We start from the raw sequence: 26,404 nt of genomic DNA, 5'->3' as shown, positions 1-26,404 counted from the left end.
GAGGAAATCACATACTCATCTTTGATATTCCCACCTGTTCCTCTCTCTCCCCTATATCTTAACCTTGAGGCTTCGCTCTTTTGCCTTCAAGATGATTTCCCGAAGAATCGATCAGTCCAGTAACGCTCATTCGCAGTCTTTTTCAGCACAGAACCTCCGACGTGGGAGACACGATTCCGACTCCATTTCAGCATACGATAACCCCGACTCATCTGAGTCCATCCTAAGCGATGAAAGATCTATATACAATGCGATCAGAGTCACCACGCCAAATGAATCCAGCCCTCGCTTCTATGCGTCTCTCCTCAATGAGAACCCCGTTCGCGAGCAAGGCTTAGCGGTAAACATGGCCAGATTCGTTCTTACGGACTCACAAGATGATCATACTCCTGTCAATGTGCCAACCAGGCGAGGAAAACGACAGAGGATCATAGGGAAGCTTGGGAATCACACCAAGCTGTTATCCGACCAGTACTGGCAAGCCACACACCGGTCGAGACCTGATTGGAGTAAAACGACATCGGTGCCAGACTCCCATCAGACTTTGCATCGCAAGGCTCTTTCCCTCGATGATGGTAGTATTCGTAGGCCTAGATGGCCTGGGAGCTTGGGACCTGCGGTAATGACCGTCCAACCTCGATATCCACCCCAGAAAGAACGCCCACACCCCCCTGGCCTTCCCTCCTTCGGCACATCAGAGGCTATGAGCATCTCTCAACGGTTCATGATCCCAGACAACGGTGCACGATCACACGCAAACTTGCAAGGTGGTGGTCCTGCTGGTCAGCGTGGCGGTTCGTATAGCGACACACTAAGGAGATTATTTGGGTTGCCGTCTTCTGCGTCTCATGCTAGTGGGATTTCCGTTAATGGTATAGGAAGAGCCGAGGATGGCACGCTGGTACAGGGCCGGTTCCCGCATCGACAAAGTGGCCATGGAACGCACGTCGGTCGACCGCTACACGACCACCCTTTCCACCAACGCAATCTTCCGATTGCCCATCTCGAAACCGCAGATACAAGCCATGATCCTTATTTTGAAGCCACACACACAAAGAGTGGTCCTGGAGGAAGCCCAAGCAGGCGGGCCCAGCCTGTGACCACGTCCTCGTCTAGGCCCTTACCAACGAACCCGGCCCCTGCTGTGGTAAACCGTCCACCGCGACCCAGAGCCACTGCACTTCTCAGTTTATCACGCAATTTGGCGGAACCAAACGGCCCTACGGATTCAGCGGAATCTTCTGCCCAAGGGACCAGAGCAACTGGAGCTCATCTCCCTCCCAATCCATCGCGGCTGCATTCGGTCATCACGATGGCTGTCTGTGGCGGCGGTGCAGATGAAGGTTCTCATGCAAACACGCCCGTCTGTCCGGACATTTTGTCCTGGGTGAAATCCCATACTTACCTCTGCTGCTGCTCAGGCGGGCACGAGGAGTCGGATGATTCGCTCGGGGCAACCAGCTCGCGGGATACATATGTAACCGCCCAAAGCCAGGCATCGCCTACTGCATCTCAGAATGAAAACAGTGAGGAGAATACCCGTCTTCATGCCATCCAGACATGGATCTCATCTCTGTATGGTGTCATGTTCCCAGCCTTTGTGAACCCTGCCGCTGTATAATCTTTCATTGAAGTATATGCGTCTCCACGACCTGTTGGATTGCTACTGTGGTGCTGTTTTCTTTCTTGAATGCTCAATGCGCAAACGTCTTGCTGGATACATAGTCTTATCATTAACTCGAACGTGTTCTTGCACCTTGCTTCTGTACATACAGTACCGGATTTCCTCTGCCACGTCCTGGCGTTCCCTTTCTGTTGCTCGCTAAATGGACTCTCGAGATCATCCCCAAGCTCGAATAAGGCTGGTCTTGTACAATGCCTTTCCCTTTCCTTTTCTTCCCTTTTTCCCCAGCTGAGGCACTCTGTTCAGAATAATTTCTAGAATAGCTAGGTTCATTGTCCCTTGAGGTTCCACAAGCCACGCAAACTCCACAGTAATACGACCTAACATTGATCATCGGTGCCGTAGGACGTTGAAACACACTAGTATGTCAGATTTAGCCGTTGATGCATTCAAACATTGAATGTTCTTTCTATGCGCTATTACAACAAAATATTTTGCCCAGTAAGGCATATAAGATGGCAGGGCTCAACTTAGGTGTATGAACGTAATTATAAGCACATTTACCGTTACCTTATCTCTTGGAATTAGTGACATACAGGTTTACTGTTTACGGGGGATTGGCGGATTTCAGGGGTTATCTGACACTGTTTTCAATGACATTGATATACATAGTGGGGGATTCGGTCCTGTGAGGGAGACGTGATGTCCTGAGGCCTGCCCCAGTTATACGTTTGTCCACAATCTCCTCTCATATTCCATCCCCGCTTCTCAATAACCAGTGATCAACATCCAAGCCTCTCTTCCATCGAATCAAATCAATCCGAATTTAGCAGGCGGAAAGAGTAGTCTGGCCCTTGCAGGAAGCAGTCGAGTCCAGCTTCTCGCTGTCACCGCCATCAGACTTCTCAATACCCTCGAACTCCTGGCAGACGTGGCTGACGTCTCCACAGGTGTCGCTGATGCTGGAGGTATCGCCGTAGTTGGAGTTGATTCCAACCAAGGTAGAGACGCCGGAGGCCTGGACGTTCTTGACGACGACGTGACGGGGGCTGTTGCTCTTGTTGTTGCTGCAGTTGCCGCAGGAGCGGTACAGCTTGCCGGCGTTGACAACGGTGAATCCGTCAATGGTGACGGTTCCGGCACCGTTGTGCTGAACGACCTTGTCGCTGGCCTCCTGGGCGCCACCACCCTGGATGAGGGCATCGCCGGTTCCGAGGATGGAGATGGCGTCCTGTAGGGACACGTTAGTATCGGTAGAGCAGGTCGATAATGAGATTACTCGTTACTCACCTCGCAGACATCGCGGAACCAGACGTTGGTCAGAGTGCAGGATCCCTCGCAGTGGATGCCCTCGAGCTGGTTCTCTCCGATGATGACGTTGCTCAGGGATGCGCCGTCCTTCAGGATGAACACGGCGTTCTCATCGCCTATATTCGGTTAGCTCTGTTTGTCTGGATCTCGTTTTTGATATGGACATACCAGTGTCATCATCACTGTCGCAGGCACGACCACGGTCGTACTCGCGGTTGCCCAGGTCAACATCGCCAGAGATCTCACTAGGAGAAGGCAGAGAGACAATGTCACCCACGCGAGAGGGGATGTTGAGAGTCTGGGCACTGGCAATGCCAATGAGACCGAGGAGGATAGCGCTGGAGTGCATTTTGTTCGATTGATGGTTGATGCTGGACGGTTGATCAAATCGAGGGTCGACAAGGAGCCTTTTATACCTTTTGGAGCTCTAATTGCTCTCACAAGACAGGACCTACCCGTACTGTTTCAGTCACATAGACTCCCGGCTGCCGCACGCCTCAATATCCATGAAGGAATTCATAACCTCTGACTGGATGGAATTACCCCACGACTCCTACAAGGCAAAGCAGAGCCTAGGCCGGATATCGACCTTCCGCAGGAACATAAGACATTTTCTAACACCTTATTTTCCGTCTTGGCCCTTCATTGTGTCGTGTAGCCAATACCAAAGCATAGTTATATTGAAAATGCGAAAAGCCAAGATGCCAAGATTCGAAAGCTTTGGCATTGTGGCTGTGTCGGCAAGCCTGAAACTCCCGCATTTACAAGATCCACCAACCAAAAAGATTGTTGAGCCTCTGGCAAGTTTTGCATGGATACTATAGGTGCTTAATCTTGGGACTGGGAAGGCGAGAGGAAACTGACTGCATTTAGGGAGAGGATGAATCTATGGAGAATGGAGATATGCCGGAACTAGTCCTATCGATATATGTATACTAGTATCCGTACTAGTATACGTATGAACGTAGCTAACTAGAGCTGATTGATCTTAAAGTGGACTACACCGCACTGTGGGGCCGGGATTAGTTCCCCTTTACGGACTAATATGGACTAATATGGATGAAGAATACTCCATACAATATGGGGCACATAGATCCCCTTTGACCCTGTACGTCAAGTAAAATCAGAGAGAGCGGCCACGGGAAAGTCGAGTGTAACAGATCAGAATCAGCTCAGAAAAAAGCCCAGAGGAAGCTCTGCCGGAAAATTACTGTTTCACGGCCAAATAGCCAAATAGGCAAGTTCCAGGTAGATCCAGGTAGATCCATGGATATCTTGTTTTGAATATGAGATGCTAAGAATCTGATTGTTTACTATCATAGCTATAATGGGAAACATTCTCAAGCCCTCGCAATCACATCGATGCATGTATGTAGTTAGTATAGGTTAGACCTCTACTCCGTATACTCCCCTTGTAATCACCCAGAAACCGAGAAAGTCCAATCTTTCGGAAACAACCCATACTGCACATCATCCCTATCCCGGAAGATATCATCATAATGCGGAATACAAGTCTGCGGATCCTTAGCCTGGGCATAGTACCTATCCCCCCAACGCCTTAAACACCGGATCATTCCACATCTTGGCCATCCACGCCAGCACATCAGGCCCAGCCCCATCTAGGGAAAGGCCATAAGAGCGGAACCGCTGTATCCGAAAATCAGCCGGTGCTCCGATAATTTTTTTTTTTTTTAAAAAAAAAAGGATTTGTTGGGGAAAGGAAGAAAGAAACCCACCCAAAGAACCGGCCAGAAGAACGCATCCGCAATACTAAACCCACCAAACAAAAACCCTTCGTCAACCTCCCCCAGCTGCCCAAGTCGCTCTGTCGTCGCCTTCCGCGCCGAATCCCAGATCCGCAACATACGCGCTATCTCCGCGGCCGCGCCATCTGGGATCGGCACGTTGCCCGTGTACCTGGCGAGGAAGTTTGTGTGGAAGGTATTGCGCAGGACTGGGAAGCCGGAATGCATTTGGGCTGTGGCGCTGCGGGCTAGGGCGCGCAGGTGGCGGTCTTTGGGCCAGAGGGGGAGGGTTGGGTTTGACTCAGCGAGGAATTCGCAGATGGCGAGGGAGTCTGTTATTGTTGTTGAGGGGAGGGAGTGGCATTGGAGGATTGGGACCAGGCCTGTTGGGGAACAGGCTTTTATCTGTTTGTTTGTTTCTGTGAGTGAGTGTATACTTGGCTGGGGTTTGTGTTGAGGATGTAGGTATGTACTTCGGAGAGCTGTATGAATTGGCGTGTATGGGGGATCTGGAAGTATTCTAGTACTGCCTCGACGCGTGCTGTCCAGCCTATTTGAAGAGGGCTTGTTAGGTCTGGTGTATGGTTTGTTGCATGTGCATGTTGCATGTTGCTTACTGGAGTAGCGGGTGTGTAGCCCGATGAGGTGGTAGTCAGGGTTCGGGACAGCCATGATATGTAGAAATGAAGTGAGGTGGATGAAGTTAACCTGGAATAGACGTGAGTCCGGGAGAACTCCCAAGTTATATATCCATGGAGCCCGCGGGCGGGGTATAGTTATGAGTCACATAATTTTGATTTCCCCCAAATTGAGATGGAGGCAAGCCTGGTTTTATACCCATTGAGATTGTCTTGAGATTCGAACCTTTCTGATTGATGCTATAGTCATAATGCTATGGATCAAATGCCACACCGGCGCCATGCAAGAAGATAACAATGAGATCGAAAAAGAAGATAGAAAAAGAAACTCCGAAAAGATATGAGAATGGGATAGCCTGCAATGACTCCTAACACGGAGGTCAAGATAAGAAATACATCATTAAAGGGAAAGCAAGGGCCCATCATATGTATATGACACGACATCGAGAAGATGGACAATGAGAGAACAAGGGGACCCGGGAAATAGAGAGAAAGCGGGAAAGCAAGTAAACAATGCACCAGGCAAAGGAAACACAACGCGATCGCATGGATGCTAATAATAGGAAAATAGGAAATCGTCAAATGAATTGAGTCGTCTCTTCGTCAGAGTTCACAATTCGCGCCCAGTAAAGGGCGATGCAGGAGATGCACCGAAGTAAAACAAGAACAGATGCTGGTATTAAAAGGTGTAGCGTATAGGCGAGAGAAAGCTTAAAGCCCCTTGAAGAATGGACTCGCCTCAATTATATCTTCATCATCGCAGGCGAAATCCCATCCTACAATGCGAGGGTCCACGCTGGCACAGATGAGCTTCCGTGCGTCGAACTGCAGTTTGAACACCCTCGCAGCTGTCGAGGACCCTTGAGGTCGACGCTGATGGCCATGGTGGTGATGATGGTGAGTAGGAGGTGGGTTGAATGGCAGGGAATTGATAACCAGAGGAGGCACAAATTGTGGGTTGGAACGACCAGCGTGGGGGGTTGACATTAGCATTTTGCCCAAGTGCCGCCAGAGCCTGCGCTGCTTGCAAGTGTTGAGCCTGGGCCGCAACAGTGGTTCGTGCCACTTGGCTGAGGTTCGCACGAGCGGAATTGGCGATGGCATCACTGTGTCGCAGTTGATGATCGGTTATCCACCTGTTATCACGGTCTTTGTGCCAGATTAAGATGGACTCGTCGTAGGAACCGGACACGATACGGGCCCAGCTACTACCTCCCCCCACCGGGTGGGATTTTTGCTCCCAGAGCAGGGATATCGCGAGGGTCCCGTGACCCAGCAGTGTTCGGTTGGTAGCCATTGCGGCGTTGCTCACGATGACCCATGTCGACATCCAATCCGGCCTCTTGCGCGGCGAAGAACGCAGCTTCACATGCTCGCGCTTCTCCGCGCAACGTTTCATCGGCTCCCGGAGCATCACCAAACCCTGCTTGAAGGGTGCGAACGAGATTACTATGAGCTCGCAGACACGCCACCTCAGCTCCGGTGGCATGATCGTAGATGCGAACGGAGTTATCATTGCTGCCACTGATGATTCTTCGGCTGTCGAACTCAACACATGCAATGCCTTTCTCGTGGCCCAGCAAGGTCTTCGAGCAAGCACCAGTGCGGATGTTCCAGACCTTGATCACTCGATCTCCAGACGCCGTCACAATATCATCACCATGGATCTGCATCGCATTCACGGCGGCTCCATGTCCTTCCACGGTCATAAGCAAGGTGTAAGGCTCTAGGGCTTTGTATTGCTCACGCGCAATTCCAGCTTCAAGAACGTTCGGTGCAACCGCGTTCAGATCTACTATCCATGTAGGATATGTGGCAGCTGATCCATGGCAGATACGCGGATAGTCCTTGCTGTTCGGCAGAAGATCCCGGCGGTTCCATACCTTCACAGTTCGGTCTTTGGAACATGTTACAAGGTAACGATGGTCGAATTTGAGATTGAGCACGGAGTCAGTATGCGCTTGTTCAATTTGATGGATCTTTTCTCCAGTGGAGAACTTCCATACAATGACGGACCTGTCGCTGCTGCCGGAGATGATGATGTTTTCCTCGGGCCGAGGATCAAATTGCAGGCAAAGGACAGACTTGATATGGCCCACCAGCGGGGGATGCCACAGTCGTTTGGTATCCAGGTTCCAGACTCGCACAGTCTTGTCTCGGCTCCCACTGACTAGCCACCGGCCTTCGAACTGGATCGCATATACGCATTCCCGATGGGCTTCTTCTGGGTGGGACGGGTCAGGAAGTTGGAAATTGGTGTATCGGCCATGATGCCAATTTGCTTCGAGCCGCCTGCGTTGCTTGTAGATATGGAAATAGTTGACTTTAGCGCTTCCATCGGTATCCCGGATGAGAAGATGCGAGCGTAGAGGTGGGTAGAGTGGCGAAGGAGATAGGGAGATATTTGTAGGCAGAGTGAACTCCGGGTCGTCAGTTGACGAAGGTGCAGCTTGATCGTCATCATCAGTCATGTAGTGATCACCTTCACTGTCGGCCACCGGGGGCTCGGGGCCAAACACGGTCGGCTTTTGGTTTCCACCGCTTCGGGAATCGAGCCAAGTAGACGGCACGCGCTTTTTCTGCTTAGGTTCCCCGAGATCTGGTTCCGAGTGTCGTAAGCGGGACTTTCGAGTCTGAGGCGACATGGCCTCGGAATGTTCTTGTTCAAACGCACGAATCGCGCTCGTGTCCATGTCCCAACCTTCATGGATGTAGTGGAATTTCCACAGACCTGAGTCAAGGATACGTTCACGCCATGAACGAGACGCAAGCGAGGCATTCAGAAGCGTCCGAGCGTCGAGGTAGGTGAAGATCTCCCATGTGACTTCCGGGGGAAGCCTGACACACGGGTCAATATGGAGGATAGGGTTAAGTCGATCAACTACTGCGGCGATGCTGGAGGTTCGAAGAGACCGAAGAAGGCTGTATGCAAGCTCTGGAGGTGGGAAACCATCGGTTAGCAAGGAAAAATCGCAAAGTGACAAGCCAAAGCGGCGGATGCTTCGCGCTCGTAGCGATTACCACAGGGACCAGGGGAAAGGGATATCTTACCAGCTCTGCCGGCCTCGGATTGGGCGAGCACCCAATTCGGAAGCGCCATGACATTGTCCGATCCGAGATCTTTGTCGGCCTGGCTTCGAGTATCATCCGAGTAGCCTTCATCTAGCTTAAAGGAGGGCGACAGAGAAAGCGCTGGGAACTCGGGGACAGTAGTTGTCTGCAATTGTAGTGTAGGGGAGATTCGAGTATCGGGAGCATCAGGAGCGTCGGGCAAGGGCTCACCCTCCATTGATGCGGGTTTTCAGAGGGGTCTGCGCCGAGTTGATGAGTCGAACGCCTAGATCAATGGCGTTGCGCGATGGGTGCGAAATCCCGCAACAACTTTCCGCGAAGAGAGTCTAGATAATTAATGAATGAGGGTAGGGTCCTTTGCAAGAGAGTTGGGCAAAGGAAGGAGGTTGAGCAGATGGGTTGGCATCGGTGCATGTCACGTCACGTTTGGACGAGGCAAGGCCCACTCTGAAGATTGATAGAGCACAATTATCGCGAACTTCCGTCGCATGAAAAGTAAAGGGGAACTTCAACTTTTCCGAATTGCCAAAAAAAAAAAGGAAAAGTAAAGAGAATTTCAATTTACATGCGGAGTCGCCTTCAAGAGCCTCTTATCACTCGATGTAATAATAAATATGTTTGATTATGTACATATGTAGGCGCGCATGGAATGAATGGGTGGTCCTGTGAGTCACGTGGTTGGAGTGTATAGGGCTGTAGCAAAACATACCGAGTTACATATTTACATACTTCATGAGAAAAGCAGGTGGTTATTGACAAAGACGAGACTATTAACGCCTCTAAGAAAACCGGGAGGGGCCGTTTCCCCAATGTGTCGTATAGTCTTGTATGGACGAGTATGTTGGGAGCAACTCATAGCATCTAGCCTGTTCTATTATATCCAGATTCCCCTATATTCTGCACGGCTAGACCATACTATGGTTAGAGGGGATACCTGATGTCTACGTAGGTATGGGAAATGGACAGCACTAATTGCATTCTGAAAATGGGTGCTAATATAGCTGTTACGAAGGGAATCGATAAATTCCAAGTGCTGTCTTATAATCGGACTGACCATTTCTAGGCGCTAAAGACAAGAGATAATAACGCTCTAGAGCAGAAAGGTTACATACCTAGGTAGTAAGTATACATGTAGTTATATCTTCAAATGTTATCTTGTGCATTGAATGTACCTTTTGTATGCGAACCACTTATAAAAGGTACATACGACTGTACTATTGTAAATCATGTTGCGCTGGGGATACTCCAGGGCTCCAGCATGTGCTCTCTCTTGTCCCTCTAGTCCTCCCCATGCCCCAAGGGCCTGGGCTGCCCTAGCCCTGGTCCCTCCAGGGCTCCAGGGCTTCCAAGGTGGATGACACAAGCAAGAACTGCCCCTCTCCACATCACACCGCCCCATAAAACACACGCTAAACCCTTTGAGGCAACTGAACAGACTCCTTCGGCTCACCTCTCTCCAAGGATCCTATTCCTCTGTTTGTTTCATCAGCAGAACTTTCGTTGTGCTTGCTCTTGTCATTTTTGGTTCTTGGTCTCCTTCTAACTGCCGAGCCCGTCTTGTTGTAGCCTCGCTTATACTATCATTCCGTGCCCCCCCTTTTTTCTCGGGACGTCGATTGTCCTCCGCTGAGTCCTAGTGACTGGCCCTTTCGCAAAGGTGTTCCTCCGAACTCTCCTTTATCTGATTTGACTCGCCTGCCCGGCTGCAGCGGTCATCTAAACATTTGAATCCCAACACCCCATCGATTGGGGTTGGCTGCAGGTCGGAATATATTCCTCGAGCCTCTCCTTTTCCTCCAGGAAGTGATAGTGTATCGTATTTGATACCCGCGCTATCGGTTCAAACAGATATATCTATATTTATCACCTGTTGTCTCTGACGCTCGAGAGCCCTTCCCCGGGAAACGCATTTAAATCGATCACGCCTGCGACCGAGTACCGATCGGATCGCTGTTGCCTCACCCCGGAATTCCGAGCGAAACTCTCGATTGACACCTCCCTGCGCCACGCAGCTCACACCCAACCGGGGAACTCATGATCGTCATCTCTCTATTTCCGACGCTTGTCGATCCCTCCGAATCTATCCCTCTTGGGTCTGCTGTGCAGATTTAAGTTGAGCCTGGCTGGTCTAACTCATCTATATCTGGACCTCGAGGAAATTCGATATGATTGACTCTTCAACCATGAGCGGCGCTCCGGTCGCCGAGGATAACATTATCAATCGCCGGGGTGGAGAATCGATCTACCAGAGCTGCGTCAATTTGAAGAGGCGACTATCCGAAGTTCCCAACTTCGAGTCATACCTGCAAGAGATGGATGATGATGATCGCATGAGAGGAAATACGGATCCGGTGGCTTCCTTGTGGAATTGCCTCAGAAATGGCTATCCGCTGTTGAGCATTTATAATGCATCTGGTCCCGATGAGCCACTAGAAATTGATCCTGGCAAGGTAACTGAGGCGAAGCGTCCAAAAGCGGCAACCTTCAAATTCCTCCAGGCCTGTTTACAAGACCTGGCATTCCCTCAGCAGGATTGCTTTTTGATCACCGACCTTTACGGCGAGAGCACCACCGGCTTCATCAAAGTGATCAAAATGGTCAACCGCGTGGTGGACATTCTCGAAATGCAAGGTCAATTAAAGCAATCTGAAGTTCTCGAGGCTCCCGCGAAGGCCAATGTGAAGCTTACCAAGCGGGAGCATATTCTAAAGGAACTTCTGGAGACGGAGCGTGACTATGTTCATCACCTGCAAAATCTCCAAGCCCTCAAGAAGGAACTGGAAGAGACGGGTGCTTTGACAGGTGATGCGAGCCATCAGATTTTCCTCAACTTAAACAACCTACTAGACTTTGCCCAACGGTTCCTGATTCGCATGGAGCAGCACTACGCCTTGCCAGAAGAAATGCAGAACTGGGGTGAGCTTTTCTTCCAGCATGAAGATGCTTTCCGGCAGTATGAGCCTTTCATTGCCAACCAGATGCGTTGTGACGAAGCTTGTATGAAGGAATGGGACAAAATCCAAAGTGCGCCACGCCACATAGATCTGCAACAAATGGTCGCTCAGCCGAAAACGCTCAATGGATTCTTTGTGAAACCCTTCCAGCGTTTGACTCGATACCCGCTGATGCTCTTGGTAAGCTTGCTAAATGCTGGGTTCAAGATCAATGAGCTAATATGGCTGTACCTTCTCAGGAGCTACGCAAACAATTAGAAGACGAGAAGCTCCAGGCTGATATCACACATGCAGTCGACTGTATTCAGAATGTGCTGGACTTTGCTAACGAGGCGATCCACAAAGAACATTTGGCTGCGGCGGTAGTTGATCTATCTGAGCGCGTGGATGACTGGAAAGCATTGAAGATGGAGTCATTTGGAGATCTCCTTCGATTTGGCACTTTCCAGGTTGTCAAGGGAGATAGTGGAAAGGATAGCGAGAGAGAGGTATGGTCTTACTTTCTGCGTCTTACGCTTTCTTGTTCCCCGAAATGGAACATCACTAACATGGCCCCTAGTACCATATCTATCTCTTCGAGCGAATACTTCTCTGTTGCAAAGATATCAACCCCAACAAGCAAAAGTCAAAGCTTATGATGCAGAAAGATAAGCCGTCTTTGACTGCGAAAGGAAAGGCTCGTCTTCAACTGAAAGGTCGAATCTACATGGCCAACGTCACAGATATCGTTTGTCTTCAAAAGCCTGGTAAGCATTACTCTTGGCTTGTTAGGTTAAGAAATATGTCTCTAATCGATTCCAACAGGACTCTACCGTATTCAGATTTTCTGGAAAGGGGACCCTGGTGTTGTCGACAACTTTATCATCCGATATGCAAACGAAGACACCATGCGAAATTGGTACAAGGACATTGACACCCAACGGGCGATCCAAGCGGAGCGACGCACTTTGCGCAATACTGGTACATCCGACAGCGAGTTCACGTACATGGAGGGCATGGCGAACATGCCCAACCCGTATCAACAAGAGTATGATACCGATGACGCCAACAGCAAAGATCCATATCATTCCGAATTCCCTATGAGCCGAAATGCCTCCAGTACTAGTCTGAGAACCCGATCTGCCACCGGTAGCAGCGCCACCTCTGTTCCTCACCCCAACGCTCGACCGCGCTATGCGGGCACTGATCCAACGCTTTCGGTGCACACTCAATTCTCCGGCAGCGGAAGCATGTCCCCTGGTGATCGAAACATGAGCTCCTACTTTTCCCCCACGGCGGAGACTCCTTCCACGAGATCGAGTTCTCAATCTGCAGGCTTCTCCTTCAGTCGCCAGAATACAAATTCCACCACTCCATCATCCGTCTGGAATGAGGATTCCCTTCGCTACACAGCACCAGCGTTGTCTCGTGTAACATCACGAGAAGGGTCAACCTCTGGCGGATATTTCCCACCTCAGCCAAGTGGAAGAGGTGCTCAGCGCCCGTCGTTGCCTCCACTCTCGGGCCCCCAGGCTCACTCCGCAAATGGCATGACCCAGCGGATGCGGTCGGCTAGTAGCCCTGATATTCACCATCACAATAACAATCCCGAGTCACGGCGTTATATGGGAGTGCACACTATGCAGACAGTCGACAATGTCCCCGTGCCACCGATTCCGGCGCACATGGCCAACATGAAAGCCCCCGTCAGCCGCAGCCAGAACGGTTCGCCCACCAACACCCAGCTCCCCGTTCGTACCCAGCCTCCACTCCACACCACGCATTTCAACGAGCCGGAATATAACGATACCCGCCACTCTGGGCAAATCTCCGACCATGCCACATCGCCCCTGACCCAGGAGCCCGAGGAAGGAGACTACATGCCCACTCAACTCAAGGCCAAGGTGAACTTTGACGACAACTATGTCACGCTTGTAATTGCGACCAACATTTTGTTCCGTTCATTGACGGACCGTGTGGATGCCAAACTCGCTCGGTTCACCGATCGATCCATCGGAAGCAAAACCGTCCGACTGCGCTACCGCGACGAAGACGGTGATTTCGTCACGATTGATAGCGACGAGGCGGTCCAGCTTGCTTTCATGGAGTGGCGGGAACAACATCGTGATATGCTCGCCAAGGGCTTGGTGGGAGAGATCCAACTCTACTGCCAGGTGGTCGATTAGATTATTCGTTTTCTTTGCTTTCCCGCTCATTCTTGACTTAATACCTCCCTTGATTCCCCCCCCCCCCCCTGCGAGGATCGCATCGATCCCCGTCTTCTCAACGCTTTGCATCGCCTTGGCGCTCGTTCTTCCCATCCTGACACTCATTGTTCCGACTGGATTGGCTTGAAACCGTTGAGCAGCCGTTCTCAGGGGAGATACTTCTCTCTATCTCCCCTTCTTTGTGACTTTCAGCGAGCCATGTGGCAAACATGTAGTTGGACTGTGGCGTCTCCGTGCGAGCATCTAATGATTTGTTTACGGCATGAATGATGTCCTGGTGACGAGGTGAAGGGAATGTCTAAAAAGACGTCCCTGCATTGTTTTGAATTTGCGTTCCCATTTGGATTGTTATCTCTTTACTGATCTAGTCAATGTCCACGAACGTACGAAGCTTCTATATGATGTATATGCCTATTATTTTCTGGGGTTTCATGGAATTATACAAAGACCTTTTTCCCAATTCGTATCCACTTGCCTATCTGATCGGGATGCCGCAGTCGGATCGCCGATAATTCTTGGCAGGGCCAGATTTGCTAATTTGCTATAGCTATGAAGCTTATAGCTATAGCTTCATAGCTCTAGAGCTGTATGTATAGTGCTTATTGTATGTACTTCTATACCTCTACCCATGTAGCCCCCGACAATATCGGCTACAGTTGCAGCAAAATACTGTTTATAAAATACCCCAACTATGCGCTATTAATGTGTTGGAGGCGGAGCGCCTGGTGGTCCTGACGCCCGAAAGAATTAGGAAAAGAGCAGAGGTCGGTGATTTCGTCGAATCGTCGCCCAGTATTTGGCTGTCGTTTTTTTGAAAAGGAAACCGGCTCGGTGTAAACTTGTTTTTATTTATTTTTTTTCCACTTTGCCCCCTTCCCACTTCCCAAAATCTCCATTCTTTTCATAAAAGAGACTGCAAGCATTTTATACAAAAAGCAAAGACTCGCCAAGAATGTCGTTCTCCGGCCGCCGCCTAAGCATCCTGCGCCCCTCTGAGAATCGCCGGTTATCGACCACCAAGGATCTGACGGACAATGGTACGTATACAATATCACGTTTCTGATGGCTTTTCTAACTTGTAACCCCTTCAGAACTCCGATCTGAAACCCATCGGCAATTCCGAGCCGCTCACGAAGGTCACCGACCCCACGCCGGTCTTGACGCTTCTCGTGCCTCCACCGGTGTCGTCTGGTGCACAGAGCGAGCCTCCGAGCATGGCTACGCTGAGGATCCCACCGGCTGGGCCAACCTAGGCCAGGGAGCCCCCGAGGCCGACGACGAAATCGAGGGGAGTTTCCCTCGCCCGACTTCCATTCCCATCACCTCCGCTGCTCGGGAATATGGTCCAACCGCTGGTATCAAGCCATTGCGTGCCGCCGTCGCTCGTCTGTACAACGACCACTACCGCCAGGGCAAGGAGAGCCAGTATACCTGGGAGAATGTCTGCATTGTTCCCGGTGGCCGCGCCGGTCTAATTCGCATTGCTGCCATCCTGGGCAACTCGTACCTGTCCTTCCCCATCCCCGATTACTCTGCGTACTCGGAGATGTTGACTCTGTTCAAGAACGTGCGTCATCGGAAGAGCTGAGCTGGGGTGTGTTATAATTTACTGATTCTCCTGCAGATTGCTCCCATCCCCCTCCCCCTCTCAAAGGATGACCACTACCACATCCACCCCAACAAGATCGCCGAGGAAATCGCCCGTGGCACCCAAGTGCTGCTGACTTCCAACCCCCGTAACCCCACCGGCCACTTCGTGCCGCAAGACGAGCTAGCGGAGATCCAGGACCTCTGCCGTGACCGCGCGACCCTCATCCTGGACGAGTTCTACGGCGGATACAACTACACAACGGGCTGCGACGGATCGACGATCAGCGGTGCCGCGAACGTCGTCGACGTCAACAAGGATGGTATGATATCCACCAGACCCTAATTCCGTACACCAAACTAACCCGAACCACAGACGTCCTCCTGATCGACGGACTCACGAAGCGTTTCCGTCTTCCCGGCTGGCGAATTGCGTGGGTGGTCGGTCCCAAAGACTTCGTCGACGCCCTCGGCTCGGCAGGCTCGTACCTCGACGGCGGCGCAAACGTGCCGTTCCAAGAAGCCGCGATCCCGATGCTGGAGCCGTCGTTGGTTCGCACTGAGATGAAGGCGCTGCAGAGCCACTTCATGGAGAAGCGCGACTACGTCCTCGGCCGTCTCTACGATATCGGCTTCCGTGTCCAGGACGTCCCTGGCGCGACCTTCTATATCTGGCTTGACCTCACTTCGCTCGACCCGCCCCTGCCGGAGCAGGCTAACATCTCTGACGGCCTGAACTTCTTCAATGCCCTGCTGAGTGAGAAGGTCATTGTTGTTCCTGGTATTTTCTTTGACTTGAACCCGGCGAAGCGTCGCGATCTCTTCGACAGCCCGTGTCACCACTTCGTCCGTCTGAGCTACGGGCCTAGGATGGATGTGTTGAAGATGGGTCTGGATGGCATTGAGCGTGTTGTTAACCGTGCGCGTGAGATGGGTGTGACGAAGTGGGAGGATGAGGTTGCTGTTTCGGATGATTAGATACCTGGGGCATTGGTCTGATCTTGACTTTGATTGTTGTCAGGCTCTGGTCGGCGTCTTGGCTGAGACTAGCGTAATAAATGCATTATCTCATTTTTGATATTAATGACTTGCTAGCTAGGGTAGCTGAGAAGTGTTTTATAGCAGTAGAAAGGCTTAAAAATGAGGGACAGCAGTACTTGGAATTGATAGAAGTCCCTATAATCAGTAGAATTAAATTCAAGTTTATACGAAGTCCGAAATATAGCCCTGGAGATACACTGTCATCTAAGATGCGCAAAGCCCCGGCACCTCGAACAAATGGCAAAACCAATCCAATGCCACATGTGCATGCAACAAAGGCAGTTTCTTCAATTCTCTAGCTGCCACTAGCCCAAGATATTCCGCTCCCGGGAATACCTGAACAGCATAGCAAGGGACAAAGAAGAATCCAACCAGCCGCCGTTGGGTATCGGACACCGACACGATCTCGAACGCAGCTAAGAATAGGGGAGAGAAAGACTATAGGGACCTGGAGGGCAAAGAGAGTTGCTCCGACTCATGAAGGGCCAAAATTGAAGGTATCCCGAAGATAAATGGGTAAAGTTGCGTTGAAGCCTGCTCGAACCACGGTTTGGATAATCGTGTTCAGAATGCTTGTCCATACACTAATGTCTTGGAGAGATACTGCGTAGAAACTGTGTGTTTCCGCTGAATTCACTTTCCGTTTCTGTATCCGAGCTACCTCTGTTTCGAAGCCGGTGGTAGAAGGGGCGACGATTCGGTATAAAGTCCCTCTATATCACGACGTGAGTCTCGTGAGGCGACATGAGATGACCTGCTGTGTCTGGGCTCATTGGACAGGGTGTGGGAATCCTGTGAATCGCGCCCTGATCATCACCAACTGCGCAATCGTGTCAAGAAACAGCAGGCCTATTGGCACCGGCCAAGCTGGCATATTGAGTATGTCTCAACGTGAGGGAAATGACTGCAGACACGAGCCCTGAATACATCCTCGACAGAATGTATATTTGCCGAAAATGCGTCGTCAAGAATTGCTATTGTAAGTACAAGGACAATGACATCGAGGATAGGTTGTTTGGCCTCAGATGTGGCAGAGCTGGTATTATTGCCTCCAGTTCTCAATATAAGATGGTAGACTTCTTGGTCGTAGAGTTGTCAAGTATTCACTCGCAAACCTATGAGTTAACGGGCGACAGAGGCTCTTTAAATACTAGAAAGAAGGTTTAGGGTGGTTAAGCTGAACCAGCACCTAACAAAAGGATTATATTTTTTGCAATTGGCTACAATCGGACATAGAGCGCAGTACATTATAATTGCTGGAGGCCACAGCTACCATGAACTGCGAGATGGAGAAAGAAGAAAACTCTGCCGTCCAAACCAGGAAAAGCAGGCCTTTTTATAGAGGCATAACAAACATGCAAGCCCAGTCTGCCGGGGAAAACAGCAGAGACCATCCCAGCAATAACGTCTCTGATTGCCTACCCTAAGTACCCTAAGTGAAGGGTAAGCTGATCCCTGAGCAAAAATGGGTGCTTAGAGAGCCCTTCTGGACACTGAGTGAACATCCTTAAAATGGCGTACAGCCTAGCCGTTTTCGGCGCCCAATCCATCATCACCTAGCGTTGTGGTGTATTCTATGTGCATACTTCCAAGCTGTGTCGTGCCTTTCCTCAATCGAATAACCTAACACGGAACACAGGGTCGTCATTGCTTTCGTACCTGCATGAAGTACCGATATCACGCAACTACCAGCTTATGTTCCCAAGCCAAAAAGTCATCAGCTGGGGGTGGGTGGGCAATATCGCAGCCGTCCAATCTCCTCCCATCCAACCTCGGTCAAAATACCATTCGCCATGTGTCTATCGCGCTGACATCCTGATTTCCGACGGGGAGAGAGCGAAAGAGAGCCCAGAAAGGAAGGACATAGTACACAGCCCCAATACCCCGGTCAAGCCATAGCATGCCGCCCCCATTTTCTGTTCCCGCATAGTCCAGGAAAACCTCCTGTCAGCATTCGCCGATATTGCAAGTCCAAGACTGACATATTTGCCAGGATGGTTTTTCCTAGGTAGGTACATGGTACAACATGCACTGTGTCATACACAGACACCCGGCATCTTTATCCAGCCCGGGTAGCGTCGCACAAAAGGCTTATAAACGCAGCCGTTACCAGTGTCGTACACCCGTGAGACCCTCGACATCAGTGTCCCTGGGTATTCTGTAAGTTATGTATACAGTAACTTGTCTGGACTGGATATGGATAATCGCGTTCCCCCGCGAGGATGGAGAGATGGAACAAGAACGGACCAATGAGGGCCGCATGTGTTTGTTTTTCGTCTAAAATTTCCAGATGCGGATTAGCGGCTTGGTTGTAGGTGCCTGAGGCTTTTTGGGAACAGTAGAGTAAAAGAGCATTGTACGGAGTAAATAATACGGAGTACTGCCCAGGTGGAGAGCGTCTGCATTATTAATGCAGAAATGATGTCCAGGTGATTTCCATTTGGACTTTGAGTCATGTCTAGGTAGAAATCGAAATGACTATGTATGTGTTCCCGGTTTACGGAGGATATTTGTATAACATTTCCATTTAACATGTACGATGCAGCGTACTACTACTCCGGGACCAGGTACAAGACCACTTGGTGACACAAGCAAAAGGAACGCTATAAAACAAACGAAGATCACGATCTGACTACTCCGTAGACAGAACTAGTTAACGGTTGGTTGTTGATCTTGATGTAATAGAATCTCTCTGCGTATGTTGTATCTCCTCGGCACAGACAGCTTCATTCTAAGATGCCGATCGATGGAGCTCCCAAGAAAAGACGATCCGATCTAGACCAGACATTGTGGGGGACCACTTGTGGGGGTATGGGGGAACTTTGGTCATATTGGGCTTCATAATGCGAGACGGCTATACATACCTAGGTAGAGTGTGGATTGCTTGAGTCAGGGACTACGGAGTATGGGTTCTGACCTTTCTAGATTGGTATAATGGAGTTGATATAATTTCAGGTCCATGTGGGAGAGAATCATCCAACCTTGGAATGGTTTTACTACTTTCTCCACTGCTCGCCAATAGCCGAGCGGTAATTTGGTTCCATGGTTCCATGGTTTTAGTGTTCCAATTTTTTCTTTTTCCTGTTTTCCTGTTTTCCCGGTTTGGTAACGATTTTGGTTTTGGTTTTTTAAAAACTCTGAAAAGAAAGTTTGGGATCAGCCTGAGCCGCAACACGTAGTTTTGCCTGAATTCAAGCTAGAACTGGACTTCTCTCTTTGAAATTCTGTCGATCACTCGTATCGAAGTTGCCATTTAGAGGTCATACCCATCTTTCCAGGCCCTTATTGTACTCCATGGGTATATCCAGCTTTGTTTCGGAAATGATTTCACTTCGAAATTATTGGATAAAGCCCCAGGATCTGAGATGTGCGCGCTCTCTGCCCCATTCCACAAAGCTTGTTTCCTATGTCTCTCTCCGGGAAGATCGGACTAGTTTCAACGGAATGGGTCGAAGCGTTGAGGTTGGGGATTATGACAACACATGGATTCGATGGATAATGAAAAGATTACCGATCCACTTTACTTTTGCTTGACTTCCCTTTTTGACTTTACTCTTCACCGATGCACTCCGTAGACTATGTAGGTCTTGTCGATCATCGGGGACCACATGGAACCAGAATCTACTTATGTAGCTAAGAGGTGAGCTTTCCAAGAAATTATGTTTGACAGGTTACATTGTGGATTCATGCCAAGCATTTCCTTTTTCCTTTTTGTCTGGACAATGTGATTCTGTCTACAATATACGGAGTACTAATAGTATTCATATTCATATAATATCTTTATCAGATACCATAACATAAATCAAAACATACAGTCTCCAGGTACCGGGATCCTAGTGGACCTTCGGGAACGGTCCATAGCGTACTCCGCAATGTCATTTACGTACTCCGTACATACCAATACAATACCCGCACCCACCACTCCCTGCGCCGTGTACCCCGATGCTCCCGAAAGGCCCAAGCTCCTGAACTCTCCTTCCTCATTCGAATGATATATACTCCGTATATTTCTTGTAGATCGTTCGATAGGTCTGGAAGTACAGAGTAGACTCTTTTGACTCATTCTCTGATATAGGAACAGCAATGCCGGTAACAGGGATATGCTCAAATTACAGACTCCATACTACATACCCCTTTAGGAAATAAGTCCAGTTTTAGTCCCTTTAGATTCCCCAAAGCTTTCTCCACCGCGCGTCAACGCCGGCAAGCTACACAACGGCGTCTACTAAGTAGTTTTAGTCCAGAAAATAACGTAATATCCTAGCTCGGATAGTACATAGCCACGCCCTATGTCGTCATCTTCTCTATTTCAGAAGTCTCTCATACATTAGGCAAAGCTCTAATGTCGCCATGCACCCTACAGGGGACATCCATGACGACTATACACTTTCACTTGGGTATTCTAGCAAATTATCTCTTCGGCCATTCACACGGGGAAGTCTTCTGGTCCATCCTGGTTGCCTTATATCGCCGTTGGAAAGAGCCCCACACCGACTCTTGAGCAGCCCGTAGGGATCTCGCAGCGGAGTTTACGGAGTTATCCTACTATACTGTAGATTATAATAAGTCTGGAAATGAGCGTATAGCCGATCAACCCACAAGCGGAAATAACCACGCAAAGCTCTATCCTTGTCTGTTTTTCTCTGCTTTTTCCTATTTCTCTCTCTGCTCCGGTATTGCACTAGCACGGAAATAAACCCAAAACATCAGTTTCGGAATTATCTGCAGCTTCACTATCCCTGATGTCCATCCAATATGTTTGATTGACGCATATAATATAATTGGCCCCCTGGAGTGTCCATAGGGCCAAGAACGTCGATGCGACTAACAGGGCTTGGCTTGGGGGCCGGAAATATCAGCCTCGGTCGCAGAATGCAAGGCCCGATTCTCCGATCGTGAATCAGCTGGAATTGTTCTCCTATTTGCCATGTTTCATCGAGTGCGTCTTTCCCGATCTTAACGACTCCTCCTATATCATGTCCTGCATATACGCGAATCAACATCTCAGACCAATCACCGTCGCAAAATCGGTGTTTTGGTTTTGATTTCCTCCCCCGACACATTCTGATACATTAGCTGGCAAGCGGCTAGATCCTAGTTTCCCCCAGGGAATCTGTAGTCCGATGCGACCACGGAAGTAACTGCCCCGTTTATGCCAATCTTGAAACTAGAAGCGGAGGCCATGCAAGACCAAGGCCTTTTCAAGTCGAGATCGCCGATGTCTGTATTCGAAATCATAAATCATTGTCGATGGAGTACGGAGTACAGCATGCTATATTGCATGGCGGCTCGAAATTGGCCCCATGGCAGACGCCACTGTATGATTTACTGATGGAAGGGAAAGATAAAAATAGTATGATTAGGATCGAATGAAAATCTCCGATAGAAGCGAAATGAGCAAGAGACGAAGCGAAATGAATACCTACGAGTCGAAGAACCTCTCTCAACGATTGGAGGTACCGAGCCCCGTTTTCAAGGCTAACGCATAACCGTCGGGTTTAGGCGCAGTTTGTGACTTGCATGTGGGGGGGATTAAAACACCCTACGGAGTAGTCTCAGCCCGAACCGGGTTTGTATGTATGTACTATCGCACATCCGGATCACCGAGATCCTAATGTATGAGGCTTTTATGTCCACTTATGTAGTAGTGCGCGGGTACTGTGTTTGGGATCCCAGGGAAAGGACAACACAGGGTCTTCCGAGGGTGTTATGTCCGTATGTTGTATGTTGCATGTTGTATTTCCTGGAAATAATGGTGATCTTTCTGGAGGCGGGATCTACCGGCCCTTTTCATATTCCACAGGTTCCAACTCTCCACTCTCGGGCTCAATCAAACCCCTGTACGGATCTGCGTCGAAAGTTAGCGGTGTCGCTCGACAGGTCCATGTCCGGAGACTCCGCGTAGATAACTTTTGAATGGGAGAGGAATCCAAAACATCCCCGTGAAAGGGATCCGGAAGTAGAAAACATATACAACATAGAATCACAATCGAATGACCAGAGAAGATCTTCCAATTCAAATCGGATATGGTATCCGATTGAATAAAGCCTTACGATAGCCTTACAAACCATAAGAAAACCGGTTTTGGGCTGCAGTTGAAGTCTTGCACTTGAGCATACGTTCTGATTTTTATTTCTTTTCTTTTCTTTTAGTATTTAGATATTCGAATTAATACCCCGTATACAATAAAAACAAACCTACACAACTCCCTAGAAGGCGCAGGTGTCTCGCAAAGTCCTAAGCAAATCCCTGATTAAAAAAAAAAAAATAAGGAGAAATTTTTCTGTTTGCCACAAGGCCCTGGGCCATGTACACTAAAACATAACCAAGTACACCGGCCCCCCCCACGGAGCTGAGAGACTGTTTTGCTACTAAGTGTTTAGCCAGAGTGCAACGTTGGAATATTTCCTACTACCTTAGATCAACAGTTACTCAATATACATAACAGGAACCCAGTCCGTATTGGTGGATTAACCTGGTAGAGATCCCTGGATAATCCACCATTGTCTTAAGACATGTATGTCTAAGGAGAACATAAACAAATTGCTGTTGCATTCGGGAACTCGGGACGAGAAGGCGAAAGAAACCCCGAATGTATTCTAACATTATCATATTCTCATAATCTAATACTATTGTTGATTTGGGATTGTCTGGCAGGTGGGTGAATAATACTTTGAGAGATATGCATAGATAATATAAGTAAATAATTACCCAAATAGTCCTCTAAATGTCCAAGCAAAATAATATTAATAATATGGAAAACCCTTTCTAGACAGGCAAGCGAGAACGAGCGCGAATGAAAAGAAAACGTCTTTGTTAGCGAGACAGGGTCTCCTCCTTCCTTGGCTTTCAAGGCCTCCCAAGGCTCCGAGGGAACCTTGGAAAATGGGGCCACCGGTATCAACCAGAAAAAAAAGTAAAAGCATAAAGATATGGAGGAAAATAATGAAAAGCCACACGAGTCATGTAAGCCAATTTATTTATTTCCGGGTCGTTTACCAATCTAGGCATGGTATGACACTAACTAGAGTATGTTGTAGGATAACGCCCAGACGTGAGATAATACGGGAGGAGGCTGAGAGGAATATCTATACGAGAAAGGATTCCGTTAAAGCCTTAAGGCTCTCTGATGGAGCCAATGAGAGTAGAGGTTCCATCGCAGTAATATTCCTGGGCTTCTGCTGATACATGGGCAATATCGGAATGACCGTCTTGGTAAAGAAATTCTTCGGGATCTGGTAAATAGACGATACAGGCAGATGGGAATATAACAGAAAAGGGGGAATTGGGAGAAAAAAAAAAGAAACAAAAACACGTCCCATGTTCAGGTATCAAGAAAAGATTCGCCAAGGGAAACACCTTTGCCTCCGTTTAAAATGACAATATATAGAAAAGTAGCATAATATCGCGAGGGGGAATCCATAATAAAAGCGCCCAGAAACCTAGAAATGGAGCAGAGATATAGAGCCATAGAAACAAGCAGATGCGAATCTCTGCTTTGCAATTCAAGTAAAGATAAAAGGCACAGCCGGAGAAAGCAGGGAAGTCGTAACGGGCATTAAACACGCATTCGGTCCACAAATCTAGGTGTAATCTCCTCTTAGCCTACTCCCAGAAAGCCCCAGTCAGTCCCCTCCGCTTGGTTCAAGAGACGAGAGCCGGGGGGTTTATACGCATAGTTTGGGTGGTATGAAACCATCATTGGTTGTTCGGGAGGCAGTTGGTGGCCTTGAAAAGATGGATGTTGGTATTGTTCTGGGAGGTAGTTCGCGCGTGGACTGTCGTAACGCTGTTGCATCATTTGTAAGTATTGTTGATGCTGCTGTTGCTGTTGCTGTTGCGGATGCGCGTGGTGTTGCGGATGCGGCTGTTGAGCGTGTGGCATGTTTACCGGCGAGGTTCCCGGTACGGTCTGGGCCACGATCGGAGGGGCAGCTTCGTGAACCGGCACGGTGCCCATCGGGACACTCTGGGGCGAGTAAAACTCATGACTCGGTGTCGCCGATTGCGGGTAAAAAGGTTGCTGGGCGAGCATGTACTGTTCAGTCGGGACCGAGACTGATACGGGTGTTTGGTGGTAAGAGTGCTCGGAGGTCGCATCTTCTGAGGATGGTCGGGTCAAGCTCCCTGGAGGGTGGGAGCGGTGTTGGTGTTTGGTGAGGGTGGTCTTGCGACAAAAACTGCAGTTTCAACAAGACAATTAGAATAGGGCTTCGATATTTCCCACCCAAAATACTTACCTCCGTTCACATGTAGGCTCGTGGCATATGTATGGCCGCTTACCAGTGTGGATTCGGCGATGGCGGGCCAAACTCGATGACTATGAGAGATCATCAGTTAAATGCGCATGCGAGCTTCAAAAATGGTGCTTACGTCGGAGAATGCCTTCTGACAGCCTTCATGGTCACAAACATGGGGCTTTTCGCCAGTGTGGGTCCTCGAGTGTACGGTCAAGGCACTGCGTTGAATGAAGCTCTTATTGCAATCCTTTACGGTGCAATGATACGGGCGCTCGTTGGTGTGGATGCGATAATGGCGACAGAGATCCGACTTGCGATTGAAAGACTACCAAATAACAGGTTAGAATGTGAGGGTGGAAATGAGTATCAAGAGCTGGAAGTACCCACCTTTCCACAATGCTCCCATGAGCAGTTAAAGTCGCGCCCACTGCCTGGAGCCATGATGCAAAGTATCTGAGAGCTCAAATAACAGAAGACGGGAGGAGGAAAGCCAAAGGAAGGGGGAAAGAGGGGAAAGAACGTAAGCGCATATGCGATCGCAGACGACCTTGAAATGGGGGAAAATTAGATCCTGGTCAGGCTGGATGGGTAGCCGGGATATTGCGAATCCAGGGCATAATATAATGAGGGGAATGATATACGATAAAGCAAAGATAAAAGAGGTATTAAAAAGAGTATTTAATGTTAAGAGACCTTTGGTGAAGGGGGGAAAAAAACGGCGCGGATGGGACCGTAGAAGAGTATATTATTTTATTTATATTTTTAGTTTTTTATATTTTCTTATTTTCTTATTTTCTTATTATTTTACTATTTTATATATTTTATTTTATATCTGTTGGATATTATTATAATTATTATTATTTCATTCGAAGGTACCAGGTACATTGTACTGACATCTCCCATAGTATACTAATAGACCAATCAGAGGGCGAGTGAATGTCACTGCCTACATCGATTTCTTTCCTTTATTTTTCCTTAGTTTTCCTTCTTTTCCTGATTCCCTATTTCTATTCCACTAAATCTTGCTATACAAATATTGTCTCAAATTTCCCAGTAGAAACAGTGTACCACATCAGAAAACCGTCTAATACCTGTGGAGGTAATTTAATAAGTCTTTGACTCTTTCAAAAGAAAGTGAAAAAGGTAAATTGCGATAGCCCAGTGAAAAATAGAAACCCCCACATTACCAGCTTATTTACCAAATGCTCCTCCAAACGACAAGACATGCTAGACTGGACTGGGCATGGAATGGTACGGTATTGAATACACTTTGAATACACAGTGACCCGTATCTGTGCAAAATAAACTTCCTCGTCTCTTGGCCTCTTTTAATCACTCCCAACCTTCCAAGGTTGGAGTCTGTTATATATCTTCCTGAGGGGGTAACTATCAACTCTATATGTATGGTATACTGTACACAGATTGAGTTTCAGGGTCTTCTAAAGGGGCTGCCACGTCTTGCCAAGTAGTCGGCTTGTGTTAAAGATGATATCATACATAGTACGAAGTACATAGTTCTCGCCCGCAGGAAAAAGCCATTTCATGGGGGCCCTTGGGGATTCGTCCATTCAAACGTGAAAATAGCAACTTACACAATTAAGCCAAGCCAATTTCCCAGGGTGAGCCACGGCCGAACTACTCCGATTTTGCCAAATGAGAGCGTAAGGTCACTTAATGCTAAGAACGATCTTCTGCGGGCAGTAAACGGAGAATAGAACTAATTTCCCAAGGTCTGGAAGTTCCCCATTTATATCCGTGTCTCCATAAAAAAGGGGAAATTAAAAACAGCAAGATGGCATACATCGTAAACCTGGAGTCAAGAAGAATTTAAAAAACTGAGCAGAGGCAAAGGAGTTAATATAAAGCAAGAAAGCAAGAAAGCAAGAAAGCAAGAAAGCAAGAGAGCAAGACTGCAAGGGATGGTCTTTATGACGCGGCATCGGGGCCAACGGTGATAACTCGGATTGCTCCATCCCGAATCAGG

The 26,404-nt window shown here is 48.8% G+C and overlaps 8 protein-coding genes across 8 annotated transcripts; 3 read left to right on the top strand and 5 right to left on the bottom strand.

Annotated features, from left to right (window-relative positions):
• Positions 1–91: 91 nt before the first annotated feature.
• Positions 92–1,621, top strand: N7519_004269 (uncharacterized protein; the record flags this gene model as incomplete). Its single annotated transcript, XM_057291045.1, has 1 exon — positions 92–1,621. The coding sequence occupies one exon, from the start codon at positions 92–94 to the stop codon at positions 1,619–1,621; it is 1,530 nt and encodes a 509-aa protein (XP_057152247.1).
• Positions 1,622–2,450: 829 nt separating this feature from the next.
• Positions 2,451–3,284, bottom strand: N7519_004268 (pectate lyase; the record flags this gene model as incomplete). The annotated part of the gene is made up of 3 exons (XM_057291044.1): positions 2,451–2,855; positions 2,915–3,051; positions 3,104–3,284. The coding sequence occupies 3 exons, from the start codon at positions 3,282–3,284 to the stop codon at positions 2,451–2,453; spliced, it is 723 nt and encodes a 240-aa protein (XP_057152246.1).
• A 1,193-nt stretch (positions 3,285–4,477) lies between these two features.
• N7519_004267 (uncharacterized protein) lies at positions 4,478–5,352 on the bottom strand (the record flags this gene model as incomplete). The annotated part of the gene is made up of 3 exons (XM_057291043.1): positions 4,478–4,582; positions 4,672–5,063; positions 5,298–5,352. 3 exons carry the CDS (start codon positions 5,350–5,352, stop codon positions 4,478–4,480), a joined length of 552 nt encoding a protein of 183 aa, XP_057152245.1.
• A 677-nt stretch (positions 5,353–6,029) lies between these two features.
• Positions 6,030–6,422, bottom strand: N7519_004266 (uncharacterized protein; the record flags this gene model as incomplete). Its single annotated transcript, XM_057291042.1, has 1 exon — positions 6,030–6,422. The coding sequence occupies one exon, from the start codon at positions 6,420–6,422 to the stop codon at positions 6,030–6,032; it is 393 nt and encodes a 130-aa protein (XP_057152244.1).
• Positions 6,423–6,526: 104 nt separating this feature from the next.
• N7519_004265 (F-box and WD domain protein) lies at positions 6,527–8,607 on the bottom strand (the record flags this gene model as incomplete). The annotated part of the gene is made up of 2 exons (XM_057291041.1): positions 6,527–8,253; positions 8,370–8,607. 2 exons carry the CDS (start codon positions 8,605–8,607, stop codon positions 6,527–6,529), a joined length of 1,965 nt encoding a protein of 654 aa, XP_057152243.1.
• Positions 8,608–10,555: 1,948 nt separating this feature from the next.
• Positions 10,556–13,509, top strand: N7519_004264 (Rho family guanine nucleotide exchange factor CDC24; the record flags this gene model as incomplete). Its single annotated transcript, XM_057291040.1, has 4 exons — positions 10,556–11,524; positions 11,584–11,832; positions 11,904–12,090; positions 12,149–13,509. 4 exons carry the CDS (start codon positions 10,556–10,558, stop codon positions 13,507–13,509), a joined length of 2,766 nt encoding a protein of 921 aa, XP_057152242.1.
• A 994-nt stretch (positions 13,510–14,503) lies between these two features.
• On the top strand, positions 14,504–16,116 carry N7519_004263 (pyridoxal phosphate-dependent aminotransferase; the record flags this gene model as incomplete). The annotated part of the gene is made up of 4 exons (XM_057291039.1): positions 14,504–14,588; positions 14,643–15,118; positions 15,176–15,461; positions 15,515–16,116. 4 exons carry the CDS (start codon positions 14,504–14,506, stop codon positions 16,114–16,116), a joined length of 1,449 nt encoding a protein of 482 aa, XP_057152241.1.
• A 7,664-nt stretch (positions 16,117–23,780) lies between these two features.
• On the bottom strand, positions 23,781–24,861 carry N7519_004262 (putative C2H2 finger domain protein; the record flags this gene model as incomplete). The annotated part of the gene is made up of 4 exons (XM_057291038.1): positions 23,781–24,360; positions 24,421–24,500; positions 24,554–24,745; positions 24,808–24,861. 4 exons carry the CDS (start codon positions 24,859–24,861, stop codon positions 23,781–23,783), a joined length of 906 nt encoding a protein of 301 aa, XP_057152240.1.
• Positions 24,862–26,404: the final 1,543 nt, after the last annotated feature.

The sequence above is a fragment of the Penicillium mononematosum genome (genome assembly GCF_028829835.1).
Source record: "Penicillium mononematosum strain IBT 11891 chromosome Unknown utg000002l:1.0-8112719.0:1.0-8118358.0, whole genome shotgun sequence".
Classification (NCBI taxonomy): domain Eukaryota; kingdom Fungi; phylum Ascomycota; class Eurotiomycetes; order Eurotiales; family Aspergillaceae; genus Penicillium; species Penicillium mononematosum.
This window is presented reverse-complemented; position numbering and strand designations above follow the sequence as displayed.